The sequence below is a fragment of the Cupressus sempervirens genome, chromosome 11 (genome assembly GCF_028749045.1).
Source record: "Cupressus sempervirens isolate cs-2001-9-10 chromosome 11, ASM2874904v1, whole genome shotgun sequence".
Taxonomy (NCBI): Eukaryota; Viridiplantae; Streptophyta; class Pinopsida; order Cupressales; family Cupressaceae; genus Cupressus; species Cupressus sempervirens.
In genome coordinates this window covers 439,111,672-439,130,225 of record NC_143128.1, presented here as the reverse complement: position 1 = coordinate 439,130,225, position 18,554 = coordinate 439,111,672, and the positions used below count along the sequence as shown (strand labels likewise).

The 18,554-nt window shown below is 39.9% G+C and overlaps 1 protein-coding gene across 3 annotated transcripts in view; it reads left to right on the top strand.

Moving 5' to 3' along the window:
- The window catches only part of GSH1 (glutamate-cysteine ligase), a 155,455-nt gene that overhangs the window by 14,313 nt on the left and 122,588 nt on the right, over window positions 1-18,554 (top strand). For 2 of the 3 annotated variants that reach the window (XM_089807902.1, XM_089807901.1), the window contains exon 5: window positions 74-166. The exons of the other annotated variant lie outside the window; for it this stretch is intronic. In XM_089807902.1, coding sequence (XP_089664028.1) covers window positions 74-166 — 93 coding nt within the window. The remainder of the gene's footprint in view (window positions 1-73; window positions 167-18,554) is intronic. 3 annotated transcript variants of the gene reach the window in all.

The window sequence follows — 18,554 nt, the reverse complement described above, 5'->3', positions numbered from 1 at the left end:
TTTGGTCTTTTTGTGTATTATTTCACCTCTCATTGATCATCTATTTTGGCTAATCTTGTAATATTGGGCACAGGTTAAAGCTGTGGCAGAGGAAATGGGTATAGGCTTCCTAGGAATTGGGTTTCACCCAAAATGGGAGCTGAAGGATATACCAATTATGCCGAAGGTAGATTTCTATCTACATCACACCTTTAGTATTTGTTTAGTACTGGAAAAGTTTTTTTAATGGTAATTGTGAAAAGGGGAATCAAGCCCCCAAAATAAAGAGAATAAATAACTTCATGGCAAACTATCATAAGTAATGCTGAACATCAATAGAAAATCAGAATATCTAGAAACTTCTACTTCTATCATCATGCAAAGTCTACTTAATTACATAGCTATTTATCATCATAGCCATCATTAAGTAGCCTGTTGGTAACTCTATCCTAATGCAAGGATCTACATACATAACAAAGGTAGAAGCTGTGAAAAGCCATTAACTGCAAACTGCTCTAAAAAATCTGCCTTGCAACCATAACATGCATAGATCATCAATTAAGCTATCATTGAAGAGTCTTGAAGGGGTATAGCCAAATTTTTATTTCCAACCTTCCGACTCAAATTCCTCAGAGAAAAATGTCAATGTCATTGCTGAAAGCGCTACAAAGCATTGAGAGCTCGTTTCCTGACATTTTGCTTGTAAAATTCTATGAAATTGCATCCTCAAATTTCTCCTGTCTAGATTGCAATTGCTCCTTCCTTATCCCTTAATTTGGATTCATGTTGCCTTTCCATATTCATCACAATGTTCCATAGAGTTTTTGAATAAGGGGACAAATGTGCATGTTTTGGGAATGGGTGAGCATCAACCAAAATGAGGGGAGGGTGGCTGGCAGTGCAAATATAGATAGATACACATACATGCATGTTTGGTTCCCAACTTCCTTTAGATATGAGACCATACTTCTGAGTAAACAAAAGCTAAGTTACAGGGTTAGACTTCTATAGCCCTTGGTACTGGTCTTGCTCGAACTTGGTATTTAAACTAGTCCAGTACTCCTATGGGTTCTGCCAAGTTGCACTCCATAGAGCTTCAGTTTGTCTAGGGCCAACCTAGGATGAATCTAGGCAGACCAAAATGCTTGTGTGCGGAATTTTTTTTTTCATTTTATTTCTAGAAGTCCATTTCCACCAGAAAGAAATTGGAGCACACAATCTTTCAGTCACTTAGCAAAGTGCAATAGATTGCAATCAAAAAGAGCAGAGAACTTAGTATATGTGTATTAACTTTCATCTCCATTTACCATGTTTACGAGTAGCTCCTTTACCTCCTATTCCATTTTCTTTGCTTTTAAATCAATCTTTTTACCCCCTTCCGCATATCCAGTTATGCTGAATACTTTGGTAGAATCTTCCGTCTTGAAGGAGATTTCCTCATCATGGTCTAGGTAGGAAAAGGTGCTCGTTTTCGAGTGCCTGTCATTGGTATCTATCATTGTCGTCAAGGAACCCTCAAACTCTTTAATGCAGAAAACTGAAATTTTTATCGTCCATTCTACCTGCGCTTTCCTCATGCTATGCTTCACTAGATCATCATCTAGAGTTTCTTGCAACCACTTCTAACACTCTAAGCCATTCAACCCTTTAAACGATATGTTCTGAGGCGTGACACAAGATGCTGCAGGTGTGTGTACTTTTGGTCATACTTTCTTTTTCCTTGTGTCTATCCGTCCTACAACTTTCACTCCTAAAGGTAGTACTTGGGTATTCTTGGACATGATGTTGCTTGAACTTGAACTGTTGGCTTGCATTTGCAATTTTGCTCTCCAAGGTTGTTTGTCCATAACGGTTTCTTGATTTGTCATTTTTTGCAGATTGAAATATTCCCCTTTGTAACTAATTCTTGGCTGTTCTATGTTGCTTTCATCGCATACATGCACAACTGGAGCAAAGGGAAACTTCTACTCCCTTAGTTGTGTTTGTTTCTTCGTCTCCGTGGTGTGAATGAAACACTTCCACTAATGTTTGTCGTCGTGGTTTGTTTTCATGCAATATGATATCACCCTTAGAGTTTTGGTTTTCGCTTGTATGACAACTGTCTTCAGCTATTTTCCTTTTGTAGCTCATACTCTCTTTGCATACTATATGTGCAGTTGCTTCCTCTTTGCTACCAAGGGTTGTGAACTCTTCTCCAATCTTTTTGTCGTGTTTTGGTAGCTTCCCTGACCTTGCTTCGGACACTCTCTCTTTGTTTCTTACGTTATGACTATGCTGTAGAAACCCTTCTATCTTCTATGCATATGATGGATCTCTTCTTATACAATAGAAACCCTTCTCTTCTTATGCAGTAGAAACCCTTCTCTCTATGCTCCTCCCAATGTCGTACAAAGTTGTGTATTTAACTTGATGTGTAGTTGCGTCTTCAAATTATCAATGACTTAATCTTTGTTCCATATTCTTTTGTAACACACAGTAATGTCTTCTGTCCATACACTATCCTCCCAATTTTCTTCGCTTTTGAACACCGTAAGGTGCCAGGCTTGATTGCGAGATGTTATCATATGCTATACGGTCTTGCCTTTGTAACCTTAAGAACCTGTGTAGGGATTACACAACCTCCTAATGTCGTATGATGTTTTTGGGAGTTCTTTGAATTGAATAGGGCCGTACGGTGGCCTTGTGGATGTAGTGTTCGTACTTGCCTCCTTCAGTGATGCACGGTTGTATTTCCTTGGATGTCTTGCTTGCTTGGACATTGTACGATACTAGTGTCTTCTGCTTGTCGTACAGTGGTGTCTTTATGCTGTGCGATCCCCGTGGAGTATTTTAGTCTTGCCGTATGTTGACTATATGCCTCAATAATGTTGTACGTTGACCGAGTCTCAATGATCGTACATTGACTTTGTATGCATTTCCCAATATTGTGATGCCTTCATGATGCCGTATCGTACAATGTCTTTGTATGGCTTTGTTGTGCGGTGTTTTTTTCAGATTGTATGGTAGTCTTTTTTCTTGGCAGATTGTACGATATTGTCTTATTTTTCCATAGTGTGGCCATACAACCTCTCATTCGTTTATTTAGTTTTTAATTAATTCCTAACTCTAAATTATTTCTCTGCCCTGCGCATGAGCCATTATCCCTTTGTCCTTCATGCCTTTGATGGTAAATCTTGAGTTTCAAACCATTGACTGGGTCGGCTATCTCTTTCTCGTCCAAGGTCCACAACTTGATTGCTCTATTATCACCAACTTCACATACTTTGTACAGTCCAACCCACTGTACCTTGAACTTGTCTGGTTTAATCTCATTGCACCCGTTATACTTCAACACGTGTTGACTTGGGGTGAATTTAGTTAGCTTCAGCTGTTTATTATGCCACACCTTACCCCTGGGCTAAGATATTTTGGTGGCCCATTGCGCCATTAATCTCCATTTGTCAAGCTTGTTCAGATTGTACAACCTTTCTTTAAGACTCTCCATGTCACCAACCTGTTCTCCATTGCTATCCTCAAGCTCAACACCATGAACTTGACCGACATCACAGCCTCCTGACCATATATCAATTGGAACAAAGTCTGTTTCGTCATAACCTTATAAGTGGTGCGGTAGGTCCATATCGTAGATGACAGCTTTTCCTTGCAGTACTCTCCTTCGACTCCACAGGACTTATAGTTCATTGATACCAATATCTTATTCGTTGATTCGGCCTACCCATTTTCTCTCGGGTAGTACGGGCTCGAAAAGGAATGGCAGATTTTGAACTCTGTCGTGAGCAATTGGATGACATGATTTACAAAGCGTCCTCCTTGATCACTTGTTAATTGTATCAGAATGCCATACTTGGTAATGATTTGTTCATAGATAAACCTTGCCATACTTATTGCTGAGTTGTCTGGTAGGGCCCATGCCTCTTCCCACTTCGTGAGATATTCTATGGCTATGACGATGTACCGACATCTTTGAGCTTTGCTTGCCTTCAGGGTTCCAACAAAGTCTAGCCCCCATTGCTCAAAAAATTCATGTGCGTGTGAAGGGTTAAGTGACACAAAGTCTCTCTTTAGTGGCTTTCTCACCCTTTGGCAAATATCGCAACCCACGACCCATTCTCTGACGTCGTTATACAAAGTAGGCCACCACAAACTTGCCAGAAGTATCTTCTGCGTTTTTGTTGCAGGCCCCATGTGTCCGCTTGCCGGACCTTCATGTGCTTCTCTCAATATGCACTGCACTTCCTTTTCCATGACACATCGTCGAAGGACTTGGTCAGGTCCCATCTTATATAGCAACCCGTTCGACACTTCAGCACGAGCTTCCTCCTTTCACTTGGTTGCATTTCTCCGCGGAACTTCCCTGGTAAAAGGTGTTCTCCAATGCTTGTATACCAAGATTGGAGTATGGCAAACCGAAACAAGTGTGCATTTAGAAAGTCATCATTTACTCCTTTAGGTGGTTCCCCTAACTTGATCCTTGACAGGTGGTATGTACTCACATGACTCCTTTTGGGACGTACAATAATACTAAATGTAAACTCTTGTAGCCGGAGCAACCATCTACTCACTCGCCCTTGATCCACATAGAACACGAACAAAGTCGCTAGTAAGTAATGCTGAAAATTTTGTACAACGTACACCATGCCGAGGGCTTCCCTCTGTTAAGGAATTTAGGATCTAAGATAGAGTTTTATTTATTTAACAATAATACTAAATGTAAACTCTTGTAGCCGAAGCATCCATCTGCTCACTCGCACTTGATCCACATAGAACACGAACAAAGTCACTAGTAAGTAATGCCGAAACTTTTGTACAACGTACACCATGCCAAGGTTTCCCTTTGTTAAGGAATCTAGGATCTGAGATAGAGTTTTATTTATTTATAATTCAGTTATCAGAGATTCACCATAATGGAGTACTAACTGAATGCTACAAATATACAACATATGACTGCAAAAGTGTATATGCAATGTTTATATATCTCTGAAATTTTGCTCCGTAATACTACTATCAATCTTTAATTGATATGACTGTAGATATAGAGGAGATAATCACTGATGATTGTAGATGCAATAGAGAGTAATATTTCCTTGTGATTGATATGTTCTCCATTGCATTTGAATCACTATATATACAAGGTTGAATAATCTTGTCACCGTAGAATCATGTCTCTATGGGACATGACCTGATTCATAACAAATCACAATTAACACAACATTTGTTAATGCCCAAACCTAAATTGGGCGATATTAAATGTAGACCAATAACATGAACTTGGGCGCTCATATTAGATACAAGCCCGATAATATCCTAGGCGATCATGGTAGCATAAATTGGTATTTGATTAGGGCAATACAAGGATGCCATTCGATGTCATTATTGTCATGATTCAATACTCGATGTATGATAAAATAATCACAACATATATGAGTATATGTAGCCCGATTTGGGCATGATCATAAGGTATTAAATAGCTTGTGAGGTCAGTATGTGAAGAAAATCAAACACATGCATATATGTATGTATTTGTATGTGTAAACCTGTTTCATATACTAATATAAACTTTATCAGATCCATTTGAAGCTATTCTTTAACACCCTTTCCATTGTACTATAGTTCTTCTTGGCTTTTTACAATAGACTGCCTGCAAAATAAATTGGGTGATCTAATCCATGGTCACCTGTCTACACTAGTGTTGCTTCAATTGCAAAATTCGATGCATCCACGTGCATATGATACTCCTTATCCTAGTTCGAGAATGCGAGGATAGATGTTCCTACCAGTCTTATCTTCAATTCTCCAAATGCTCATCTTGCTACATTCCCCACGTGTAGGGCTCCCCCTTTCGAGTCAACTTGTAAAGTGGGTAGAACACTCGAGCGAAATTTTTAATAAATCTTCTATTGTATCTGATGTGTCCCAAAAATGACTTCACTCCAGTCATAACATGAACTTGGGCGCTCATATTAGATACAAGCCCGATAATATCCTAGGCGATCATGGTAGCATAAATTGGTATTTGATTAGGGCAATACAAGGATGCCATTCGATGTCATTATTGTCATGATTCAATACTCGATGTATGATAAAATAATCACAACATATATGAGTATATGTAGCCCGATTTGGGCATGATCATAAGGTATTAAATAGCTTGTGAGGTCAGTATGTGAAGAAAATCAAACACATGCATATATGTATGTATTTGTATGTGTAAACCTGTTTCATATACTAATATAAACTTTATCAGATCCATTTGAAGCTATTCTTTAACACCCTTTCCATTGTACTATAGTTCTTCTTGGCTTTTTACAATAGACTGCCTGCAAAATAAATTGGGTGATCTAATCCATGGTCACCTGTCTACACTAGTGTTGCTTCAATTGCAAAATTCGATGCATCCACGTGCATATGATACTCCTTATCCTAGTTCGAGAATGCGAGGATAGATGTTCCTACCAGTCTTATCTTCAATTCTCCAAATGCTCATCTTGCTACATTCCCCACGTGTAGGGCTCCCCCTTTCGAGTCAACTTGTAAAGTGGGTAGAACACTCGAGCGAAATTTTTAATAAATCTTCTATTGTATCTGATGTGTCCCAAAAATGACTTCACTCCAGTCACGTCTTTGGGAGGTTGCATCTCCACAATTACTCAAACCTTGTTTGGTTCCATGTTCAAGCCCGTTTTGCACACAATGTGTCCCATTAGTCTCCTTTGAGGCACCATGAATCTACACTTTTTGGAATTTAGTGCTAACCTTGCTTGTCAGCATCTCTCCATATATCCCCCGATGGCTACTAGGTGTATGCCCTTCACGTTGAAGATTGACTAATCATCCAGGAAAGCCTTAAAGTTCCTGACCGACATCTTGTCAGAGATGTGCAAAATGATTCTTTGGAATGTTGCTGGAGCGTTGCATCGTCCAAAGGGCATCTAGTTGTACACATAGACTCCTACCACAAAAGTCATTTTTAACTTTTCTTCTTTTGCGATGGATATTTGGTTGTAACTAGAAAATCCGTCCATGAATGAATAGATCTCATGTCCAACAACTTCCTCTAGAATACTATTTGTGAACGGTATTAGGAATGGATCCTTAATGGTGTAATGGGCACCCCTGAATGTCCCAAAACTAAACCAAATTGCTGAAAGGAATTATGTCAAACAGTTTGCATTCAACCTCTTATTTCTCCGTTTAATGTTTTAAACCCCTTATAACTCCAGAAATCAAATGTTTATTTGTTTGTTGTGTTTTGTGCATGGAATTGGTATCAGACAACATAAACAAGAAAGAAACTACTATAATATGCAAAGTGGAAATTAACTGCTGCCAATAAAATGTTATTTTCAAAATTCGTAAAACCAAATACATGGCAGATTTATCAACTCACTAATTACTTCAGCATTATTGACATAATACTCCAGCCCATGCTTTCGAACTTGCTGCTACAGTACTTTGTCCTTCAATCAGTCCACTACTTTGGTAATATCATTCCTTCAAAGCGGCATAAGCGTCGGACAAGTAGTGAAGAAGATATGAGCAAAATACCAAATCTGCCTGTAGCCGGAAATGCAACTAAACTGTCTGATAATGAAGCCGATAACAAAGAATTCCAAAGGCCAAACCCCAAGGGAATGACGTCTAGAATGTTACAAGAGAGGATAAACGTCCTCAAATGCCAAGAACGGACCTGCAACTCATACACCAATTTCTTCTCATATTCAACCTGTCCAATGAAGCCACAAATGCTTCCTTTTATTCTATTTCCAAGGGTCCGCTCAACTCATATGGGCAATGTGGGATAAAAGATGTGTAATATATAAAACATATATTAAAATACCCCTTATGTCTCCCTTGGGTACACATCCCCATAAAATAAATATTAAAGTAACACTTTAATATTTTACAATTAAATTAGACGTTAGTTTAATAAAACTTTAGGCATTAAAATGTATTAGCAATCGGACTCCGAATAATGCGAGTGATAGCTCATCGGAAAGCTCTCACCGAGGAGTATCAAATCCAATCACCAAAATTGACCTACACTGTGTCCTGCCGACTTACTAAAAATAGTAAGTATGGCTGAAACTGAGTAACTCAACTTCATTTTGGCCCAAACTGGAAATGACTGGGCCAAAACACTCTAGGATCCCATTAAACCCTTCGTTAGCCCTCGGGACCATGTAGAACAAGGCTAACGCACACACACTTGGTCAACTGCTAAAATGGGGACATTACAAATGGTTACTGCATTCAAACACTGGAAGTCCACACATATCCTTATCTGGTTGGCCTCCTTTAGTGAAATTACTATCGGAGACACCCATTCGATGGTTTGTACATGGAATATGATGCCTGCATCAAGCATTCTTGCAATCTCGTCATTAACCTGTGCCGCATAATTTTTGTTCATTTGGTACTGTCGCTTCTGCACCGGTATGAACCCTTTTACAAGTGGAATCTGATGGACGCACAGTTCAAGCAAGACCCTTTTTAGATTCTTGTAAGTCCAAGCAAATACATCCTTGTATTCCATAAATATCTTGAATGCCACTACTTTCAACATAGGGTTTCAGCCATCCCCGTCAACATAGGGTTTCAGCCATCCCCGACAAAAAAGTTCTTCGGATCGGCTTCGTCCCCTAGGTTCATTGCCTTTACCGAAGGTTATTTTTATTTGATGGATTATTCCTTGTCGAATGCATGTGTTGGTGTTTCGTCCATCCATGCCTCCCCTTCTTTATATTCCCCATATTCCATTGGGAACAAGTTATTTTCATCCCCTTCATCTCCTTTATGCACCCCTAGCATGTTGCAACTCGAAAATAGCCCATAGTCTTCCATTTGCCTATAGAAGAGTCCATTTAATGAATCAAGGTCATCATCGGAACAACCCTCCAGTTCCAGGATTCCCTCCTTATTAGGTTCCATGCTTCTCTTCCCTTCATCATCTTCTTCGACTTTGGAATCAGACGAGGATGCCTAATCTTCACTCACCTTCTGCGTTCTTAGGTCGATTGTGAACTTGTGACCTCCTCTCTCTATCGAAATAGTATTCCTTTTTCAATCATGATTCACTTTTGCTTGCACCAACCAACCCCTTCCTTGGATCGCGTCACTTCCTTTCCTCTTCTGTGGGGTCACTGCGAAGTCTTGGACAAAGAGTTGTGTTCCAATCATCACTCTTTGTGCCATTAGAGTCCCAATAGGTTTAATACCATGTTGGTCAGCGCCTACCAGTTGAAATGTCAGTGACCACAACGTTGGTCGTCCTAATTTCCTCCATGTTTCCTCGGACAATACCTTAATACCAGAACCTCCATCTACAATGGTGTCTATCGGGATGGTCCCAAGGATGCCCATCTCCACCATTGAAGGGTGTCTTCCCGTATTCACTGTAATGTCCCGGTCATAAAATAAATGTATTTAATTAAACCTTGTTAATGGGTTGTTTGATTTAGTATATCTTGGACCCATTTTTATTTTTGTTTTGTTTCGCTAGTTTGTGTCATCGTCGACTATTTTTGTACACACTTGGAAAGTTTTTCCCAATGGGTATTTAAGCACGGCTTGTAGGTAGTCATTAGGTATGCAATTTGGATTATTTTCTCTGCACTGCAAATTCCTGTTGGAGTTCTCTGTTGTTAGCCATTTTGGAAGTGAAAGACCTTCCCTATTTGGTTTATCCAGTTTCAGTGGGATTTAACCCTCACCCGATTCTGTCGCTTGTAACACTTCGCTCAGATCAGGCAAATCGGAGCACCATCTTTCAGCATATATTGAATGATTATTCGTATTCAAGTTTCTATTATTGTATTTGATCTACTTGTGTTTTTGTATCAACAAATTTGCATTCATTGTTATGGCTCAAACACATAACCGTGTGGCATCCAGACATCCCCGTACAACTCCCTCATTGCCCGTACGGCCTTCATTCTTCCACACATCATCCACCACACCCCCGCTTCCTCCATCCACTCACCGTACGACCTACTGTACGACCTACTTGGTCATTACCTTGTACACCACCTCTCTATCTCCCCTTGACCATCGTACAACCATTTCTGTTCATTGTACGCATTGCACTTGTATGACCAACTTCATAACAACGTACAAACATCCCATTGCACCGTATGGCCCCCATCTCCTCTGCTAACCGTCCATACTGCTACCTAGTAGTCTGTACGGCCTCTGCCACAACCCCTTCTGGTGATTTTGCTAGCTATAGTCGGAAGAAGTTTGTTCTCAAGAAAAATCGCAGGGGACAAGAACATTACAGTGGTATCAGAGCTTTTGATTCTGCCCACTTGTGGAAGTGAATGCAAGTTTATACTCGACGGAGAAGGTGAAATAACCCTATTGATAGAATGACAGATCATCAGGATTCTACGGCAGAACTCATGAATCTTTGAAGAGAGCTCAATAGAAACCAAATACAAATCACCGAAACCCAAAGGTTGATGCAGGAAACATTACAGAAATTATTCGAGGGAAAGACAACAGGAGAACAAAATGGGTATACTGACGACTCAGTTTCTAGAAGTTCAAACTTTCAACCTTCTCGCTCTCGACCCTCAATACCCATCTTCCTTCCAAGGACGAAAGCACCATGCAAAGAAAAAGAGCCCACTTTTCAAGAAATGCAAGAAAAACTTCGAGAAGATTGGCAGAACACAAATATGGAAGGTGATATATCTTATAGAGACTATGTTGATCTAAGAATGAGATATTCTGGCGGGGGAAATCGTGGTTATTTTAATGATGATCTTAGGAGAAAGATCGAAAAGGTAAACTTATCACCATTTGATGGATCTGGAGCCATTACCGCACAGCCATGGGTTCTAAAGGCAGATACCTATTTTCAACTCAATCCAATGCCCGAAGAGGAAGCAATCAAATTTTGTAGCACTTCATCTTGAAGGAGTGGTGCATGAGTGGTGGCATCATGGATTGGTCACTCTCGGACATGACCAAGTGATCTCTTATGCCGAGTTCACTAAGAGACTCATTGACCGTTTCGATGGGAAGGATCCTGAGCTTATTTTCAAAGATCTAGCTCAGTTAAAGCAAATGGGCACGGTAGACAACTACATCACTGAGTTCCAAAGGTTGTCAGTATTAGTCACAGACATCTCTAAAAGATATCAGATTGTGTTATTCATGGATGGGTTGAGAGAGGCTTTGAGAGGCTGGATCAAAGAGTTCAACCCGTGTGCACTCAATGAAGATATTAAGAAGATACGTGACATGGCTGCATCTTTCTCCAAAACTCATGCAGCTTCACCAGCACCATCCCTACAAGAAGACAAGGACAAGGAGCCAGTTCAAAAGATACCTCAGTTTGATGAAGATTCTTGGCAAGAGCTCCGGAGGGAAAAGTTTTGTTTCACGTGCAAAGAACCATGGGGACCTGGTCATCACTGCCTTGGGAAAGGAAAGATTCATTATATTGAGGTGATGCTTGATGATGACGAAGGACAAATACCTGCAACAACTGATGAAGAAATTACCAAGTAGGAAAGAATAAATGCCCTGATACAAAAAGGGGGTTCCATTGCTAAACTCACTATAGCGACTGGAAGTGGTATCTTCAGGGTTCATGGCACACTTCATGGAAAACAAGTCCCAATCATGATTGATAGTGGCACCACACTCAATTTCATCAATTCATCTTTGGTCACTAGTAAAGGCTTGTGCGCAGGAGAGCATGCAGGATTTGAGGTTAAGGTTGTAGGAGGAACCTTGTTACTTTGCACTCATGTGATCCCACGGCTACAAATTTCCGTGGGAAACTATACCATGACAGATGATTTCTTTATCATAGATTTAGTTGATACTGATATCATTTTGGGCATTGAGTGGTTGGAAACTCTCGACCAGTACACCCAAAGTTTCAAAAGGATGGACATTTCATTCAAGATGGATGGCAAGAAGGTGCTGCTAAGAGGAATGTCAAATAAAGGATTGAGAAGTCACGATCAAGAAGATGGAGGCCATTTTTTAAACAGGATTTGGTCCCAGACATTGCAAGTAAAAACAAGATAATCGACACCTTACCCCATTCCTTGGATAATTGGTGGGCCCTTCTATTGGGTGAGTACTTCAATAAATTTTTGCATGTGAGTTGATGGATGGCTATGTACACGATGAAAGATACAAAGTTATTGATGACATCATTTACTTCAGCAGGAAGATCCACTTAGTTCCTGACTCGGAATTGAAGAAGCTGATTACAAAAGGTTTCCTACAACTAGATTTGCATTTTCTTGAGGACAAGCAAATTTTGGGTAGGGAGGACTGTAATGTCCCAATCATAAAATAAATGTATTTAATTAAACCTTATTAATGGGCCAATTGATTTAATATATGTTGCTCGAATATCAAATTGTCTCAATTCCTATTTTATGCCTTGTTTAAACCATTAAAATGGTCATTTGATCTTCGAGTTTTTGTGAATTTCTGAATCTTCATATCTTCGGCTCATTCCCAGCTCCACCCAGCACTTGAAATTTTCAAAATCCGGCTTCTGAGCCCCAAGTTATCGCAGGTTAATGGAGCATTTTCAAGTTTATCATTAACCATTAACCTCTCAAACAGGTTAATGATAACTTTCACATTATCTATTTTGGAGGAGCTTAATTAACCTCTCCAAAATCACGTATTCTCTCTCCCACCATTAACCTCTCAAAAAGGTTAATGATAAGATTCAAATTATGTATTTTGGAGGAGGTTAATTAACCTCTCCAAAAACACATATTCCTTCCATCATCATTAACCTCTTTGAGACAGTTATTAACCTCTTTGTTTAGCTGATTAAGGTCAAGAACTGGAAGTAAGGAAATCATCACGTTGAACATCAAATGGAATTGGATGAGGAAGGCGGATTAGTTGCTTAGAAGGTTAAACATAAGAAGTTGAAGAAATCACCCAAGGCAGATGGTAAAATGGAGATTGTTGAAGAATATGGGAAACGGGGTGAAGCTGAATAAAGATAGGGTAAAGAAGATTAGAAAGGAACCAAAATTACTCATGGTGGAAGAAGGCATGGAAAAGAGGGATGGGACACTGGATAAGAAAAGGAAGCTCAAAACCAGCCCGGGGCCTTCTGAACATCTGAAAGAGTGAGTGAACATCTGAAAGAGGGAGTGACTGTATTAGATGAAGCAGCAGATAGTAATGGTGTACGTGAGAAGACTGTTGATACTCAAGACATGAATGGGGGAGCTTCTTTTGGTATTCAGGATTCTGTAATCTCCAACCTACAGAAGAAGTTTGAGAAGGTTGCATTAGAATTTGACAAAAGTATGGGCAGTCTCAGTTTCCCTGGTACTACTTTAATGACGCCTATAACGCCTAGTTCTAAAAAAATGAATTTGAATTGATTTTGCTTTTGCATTGAGAATAGTGGAATGAAAGGACTGTACAAATTGTCTGAGATAATGCAAATTGGTCATGAACACTCATCAAACAAACATAGACAAGACACGTGAATTGAACAAGCATGGACAAAAGACCGATTGTTTTACCAAATGCTTGACCTCCCCAAGTTAGCGGCATTCACTTGACAAGGGTAATCAAGCATGATAACTAGTTGATAGAACACTTGGATTCCCAACCAGCAACATGTTTGAAACTTTGATCTCTAATAGCATATAACGAACTCATGCATGATTCCCAATTCGTAGTGATGAGAAGAACCTGGTGATCTGCTTTTCGATTTTTCCTTCTTTTTTTTTTTTCATCAAGGGTGACGCTGCATGTGAATTGTTTGACACAATGCATTAACCTTCAATTTGTAATATGGAGGAGGAGACAAATGTGGCAGTGATTGGCCTCCCCGTACACATGGAATCTCATCATCATTATCTTCTAAACAGACTTGTTGAAGAGGTGACGGAAATAGCAAAGAGAGCTTCTACAAGATACCTAAGGATTGTCTATTCGAAAAGGATGAAACAAATTGGCGAAACGACAGAACAAGAGAAAAGAGAAGAAGAAGACTGTTTAAGAAAACTTTTGGAGTCGAGCCCTAGAGGATCGTGTGCCTTTCTGTCTACTCACAGGGGTCACCATCATCTCCATGCCAACAACTTGCCTGCTGCATGGTGAATGTGGAGGTGGATGGTGAAGAAAATACATCTTTGAAATTTATAACCAAATTTGGACAAGATGACATTTCGGGAGAAGCAATCCAGAGCTCAGAAAGCTTGTATAAAGAAGAGATAATTTCTGATACAATTGGAAATTTTATAGAATCTATATGTTCAGGGAAGTATTCCGGAACAAATGGGGCGTCCAGTGAAAGTAGGTTTTCAGATTTTATTCAAATATTGAAGGAAAACTGTGTTGATGACCTTATCGACAATAAACTGAATCAGGTACAGTGGGATCAACTAAAGAGCAATGTGTTGGCTATCTTCATAAGTGATCTAAATATACTTGAATACATAAAATTAGAACAGATATACAAAGAGCTCAAATTTAAAGGCCACAATTTTGAAAGTGATCTGGATTCCTCTATTTAAAAATGGAATTTATGGGCTTGGTACTTACGCAAGTGCTATTCAAAACATAAGCTGGACAATTCTGCCTAATCCTAATATAATGGAAATAAAATAAAATCTGCTTTGTATTGTGTTTGATGAAGAAGGAAAAATTGCAAATCATAATGCACTGTCTGCAATGATGTTATGGGGTGGAGAGGCCTTTCCATTCAACCAAAGCAAGATAAATCAAGTTCTCTCTACTATACATGCTGGATCAAGCTTGAATATTCTCTTCAATAGACAATATCTGCTACACGACGAAGCAAGAAAAAGTACAATGACTCAACTATGTGTTATACTTCCAAACAATTCTATGGAGCTAATTCAACAAGAGATAAACTTGGCGATGATCATGAAGAAGAGTCTGTATCAAATAACTCAACAAGTCAATGATTCGACCTTCTGAAGACATGTTCCAAGCCATACATTTCAATTAGTGATCTTTGTCATTTAAGGTTAATTTTTCGGAGTTTAATTAACCTCACACAAATCATGTATTTGGGGGCTAGTTACTAACCACAGAAAGGTGGTTATTAACCTCTGTGTCTATATAAGGGCTCTTTTGGGCTTTGTAAGGGGACTTTTTAGCTTTGGAAAAAGGGAGCACTATGCTAAAATTTTGATTAGAAGATGATATTTGGAAAGTATGTACAGATTTTGTCTTTGTAATCAGAAATTCCTCTTAAGTTCTTGGTGCAAGAAAATAAAAGAACGTGAAATTTAAGTTCCCTCCTTTTGAATCTAAATTGTTAGAAATGTTGATTCTCTTTGTAGTGAGCATTCTCACGGTATGGTGTAGGTGTTTATGAATTTGTGGATTAACATTGTGCTAGTAATAGTTTTCAAATGTAGATCTTGATTGTTGTTATTAACAATTTTAAGTTAGTAGTCCAAGGAAGCCTTGGAGTCGTGTGGTGCATTCGTCATCATGAGCTTTCTCACCTTTTAATTTTGATTTCATATTTATTCGAAAAACTTCAAAATTATATCATACGAGGGAGCTGCCCCTCTAAATGTAGAGGAAGGCCGCATACCAAGGGCCTATCCAACTGTTGTGAACGGTTTGCCACATACACTCCGTTGGGCCAATTTTACAGTGACAAATCTGTTTACCAACAATATATCTCGGATCCATTCTTATTTTTGTTTTGTTCCCTAGTTTGTGTCGCCGGTTGGCTATCTTTATTCACCCTCAGAAAGTTTTTTCTGATGGGTATTTAAGCACGACTTGTAGGTAGTCATTAGGTATGCAATTTGGATTATTTTCTCTGCATTGCGAATTCCTGTTGGAGTTCTCTGTTGTTAGCCATTTCAAAAGTGAAAGACCTTCCCTATTTGGTTTATCCGGTTTCGGTGGCATTTAACCCTCACCCTATTTTATCGCCTGTAACACTTCGCTCGGCTCTGGCAAATCGGAGAACCATCTTTCAGCATATATTGAAGGATTATTTGTATTCAAGTTTCTATTATTGTATCTGATCTACTTGTGTTTTTGTATCAACGAATTTGCTTTCATTGTTGTGGCTCAAACACCTAACCGTGTGGCATTCGGACATCCCTGTACGGCTCCCTCATTGCCCGTACGACCTTCATTCTTCCACACATCTTCCACCACACCGCCGCTTCCTCCATCCACTCACTGTATGACCTACTATATGGCCTACCTGGTCATCACCTTGTACACACCACCTCTCCATCTCCCCTTGACCACCATACGACCATTTCTGTTCACCGTATGGTCCTCCTTAAACACTGTACGACCAACATTGCACCTATATGACCAACTTCATAACACCGTATAGACATCCAATTGCACTGTGCGACCCCCATCTCTGCTAACCGTTCGTACTACTACCTAGCAGTCCGTATGGCCTCTGCCACAACCCCTTCTGGTGATTTTGCCAACTATAGTCAGAAGAAGGTTGTTCTTAGGAAAAATCGTAGGGGACAGGAACATTACATTCATTGCAAGTAACATCGGGTCTTGCTCTGTCCTGAGAGGATTCTTCTTTTCGATGGAGTTTTCCCTTTCCCCATAAGTACTCTTCGTTGGCCCATCCGATGACTTTGAGGATGGTATCATGTTTAATATCGCTGTTCTCAATTGTGGCATTGCAAGGTCATTTAGTTTTATGGGGATTTCAGCTTGCATCACTTGCCTTATGATGCTTTGCTCCACTTGAGTCCTCATTAAGGTACTCGCAGTATTATTCGTTTCCTTTCTTTTTGCCCTCATTTCTCTCTATTTCGACTTTTGCTTCTCTCATCCTTCTTTTTTCCTCTTTAGGATTTGGATATGCGGCTTTCTTCCCTTGTGCTTAGGTGATTGCTAACACTTCTTCACCATTCCCTTCGATGTTTAGCAGGTTCACCTCTGGCTTCAAGCATTTTGACTCGTCATGGTCTCAAGGACCAAACCATTTGCACATAAATTGTAGTGCTTCACTCTTTGTACAATCTCTGGTGAAGTGGTCCCATTGATTACAGGCACAACATTGTATCATTGACCGCCCACTTGGGTCGTACTGTATATGGCTGCGACTTCCATTGTCATTGTTGTTGTTTCCACCTCTTTCTCATCGATTATTCCTATATCCCCCTAACAATGCCGAATTAGTGTTTGCATTCCCCGTTCCCGCAGCTTGTGTCATTAAAATTTGTTGGTGGCCTTGAGTTTTCATGTTGAATGAACATTCTTTAGTGGAATGCTTGACTATCTGGCAAATGTCGTAGAACTGATTTTTGGGCCAAGAGCACTTTGTGTTGCCTTCCTCTTTACAATCCATACATCATAAGTCCCCTTCGGTGCTTCGGCCAGGGTTAGTCTTCATGTTCTTAAATTCCTTCATCATGCGCAACATGTCTTCTTGTAATGCTTGGATCGTCTTGTTTGATTCTTCATTGCTTCTCTCTCCGGAAGGATCATCTTCCTCATCAGATGATCTATTCATCTTCTTCTTCCCCATCTTGCTTTTGCTTTTGAGGTCCATCGCTTTGTTATATGCATCGACATATGACTTAGGTGGTACTATTTTCATTTTTCTCCGAACTATGGGCTTTAATCCTTCTATGAATCAATGTTTCTTCAAGCCGTCGATTGGTGGGCTTTCCATCTTCCTCACCAACTCCTTCAATCTTTGCCCATGTTTGCGAACGGTCTCATCTTTCACCCGTTTGGTGTTGTAGATTTCTGCTATGATTTCATTATCATCTCTTAGTAGCCGGAACTCTACCTCAAAATCCTTCTTCAAGTTTGACGATGTGGCTACCTTCGCCCGGTCGATACCAAAGAACCAATCAATCACTACTCCCCATAGAGTAGCCGAGAATTGTTGCACCCAATCATCCTGATTTGTTATGCCGTTGGCCGTCCATATAGTCTCACATGTTTTACAGTGTCTTACAAGGTCTTTTGTACCATCACCCATGATTTTAGGTAGTTTCTACTTCTATCTTGCCATAGCTGGTGTTTGTTGCATTGTTATAGTTTCTTGTGTTTGTTGTGTTGGTTCTACCCTGTGCGAGGTCTGTGTTTGCATTTGCACCAGGGCACTCGCGTTGCACTGAGGTGTGGTAGGTTCTGAAAATAGGGTTTGATTATCAAACAGTAATTGCTTGTTTGGTGTGTGAGGAAGAAACTGAGTGTCTCGATTACCCCGCGCTTGTGTTGCTTTGACACATCTAGCTGCGTTGGTTCCCTCTTTGCTCTTGCCCTAATTCTCCACTCATGGTGCACAAGACAAATTGATGAATTCCTCCCTCATTTCCTCAATCCAACTTAATATTTGCCGTGTTTCCTCTATTAAGTCCTCACTACTCACTCGCTGACAGTCAGGTGAACTATGTTCCTCGTTAATCACTGCACCTCCCGTGGCATTGTGGTCACAAAAGTCACCCTCTGTGACACCATCGTGGTCCCCTTTAGCGAGTTGCTTGAGCCTTTGTCTCCATTCGACTTGTTGCGCGAGGATTAAAGCTTGATGTGCGGCATGTACAACATCATTTTGCACTTTTCTATTTCTATTGTTATTT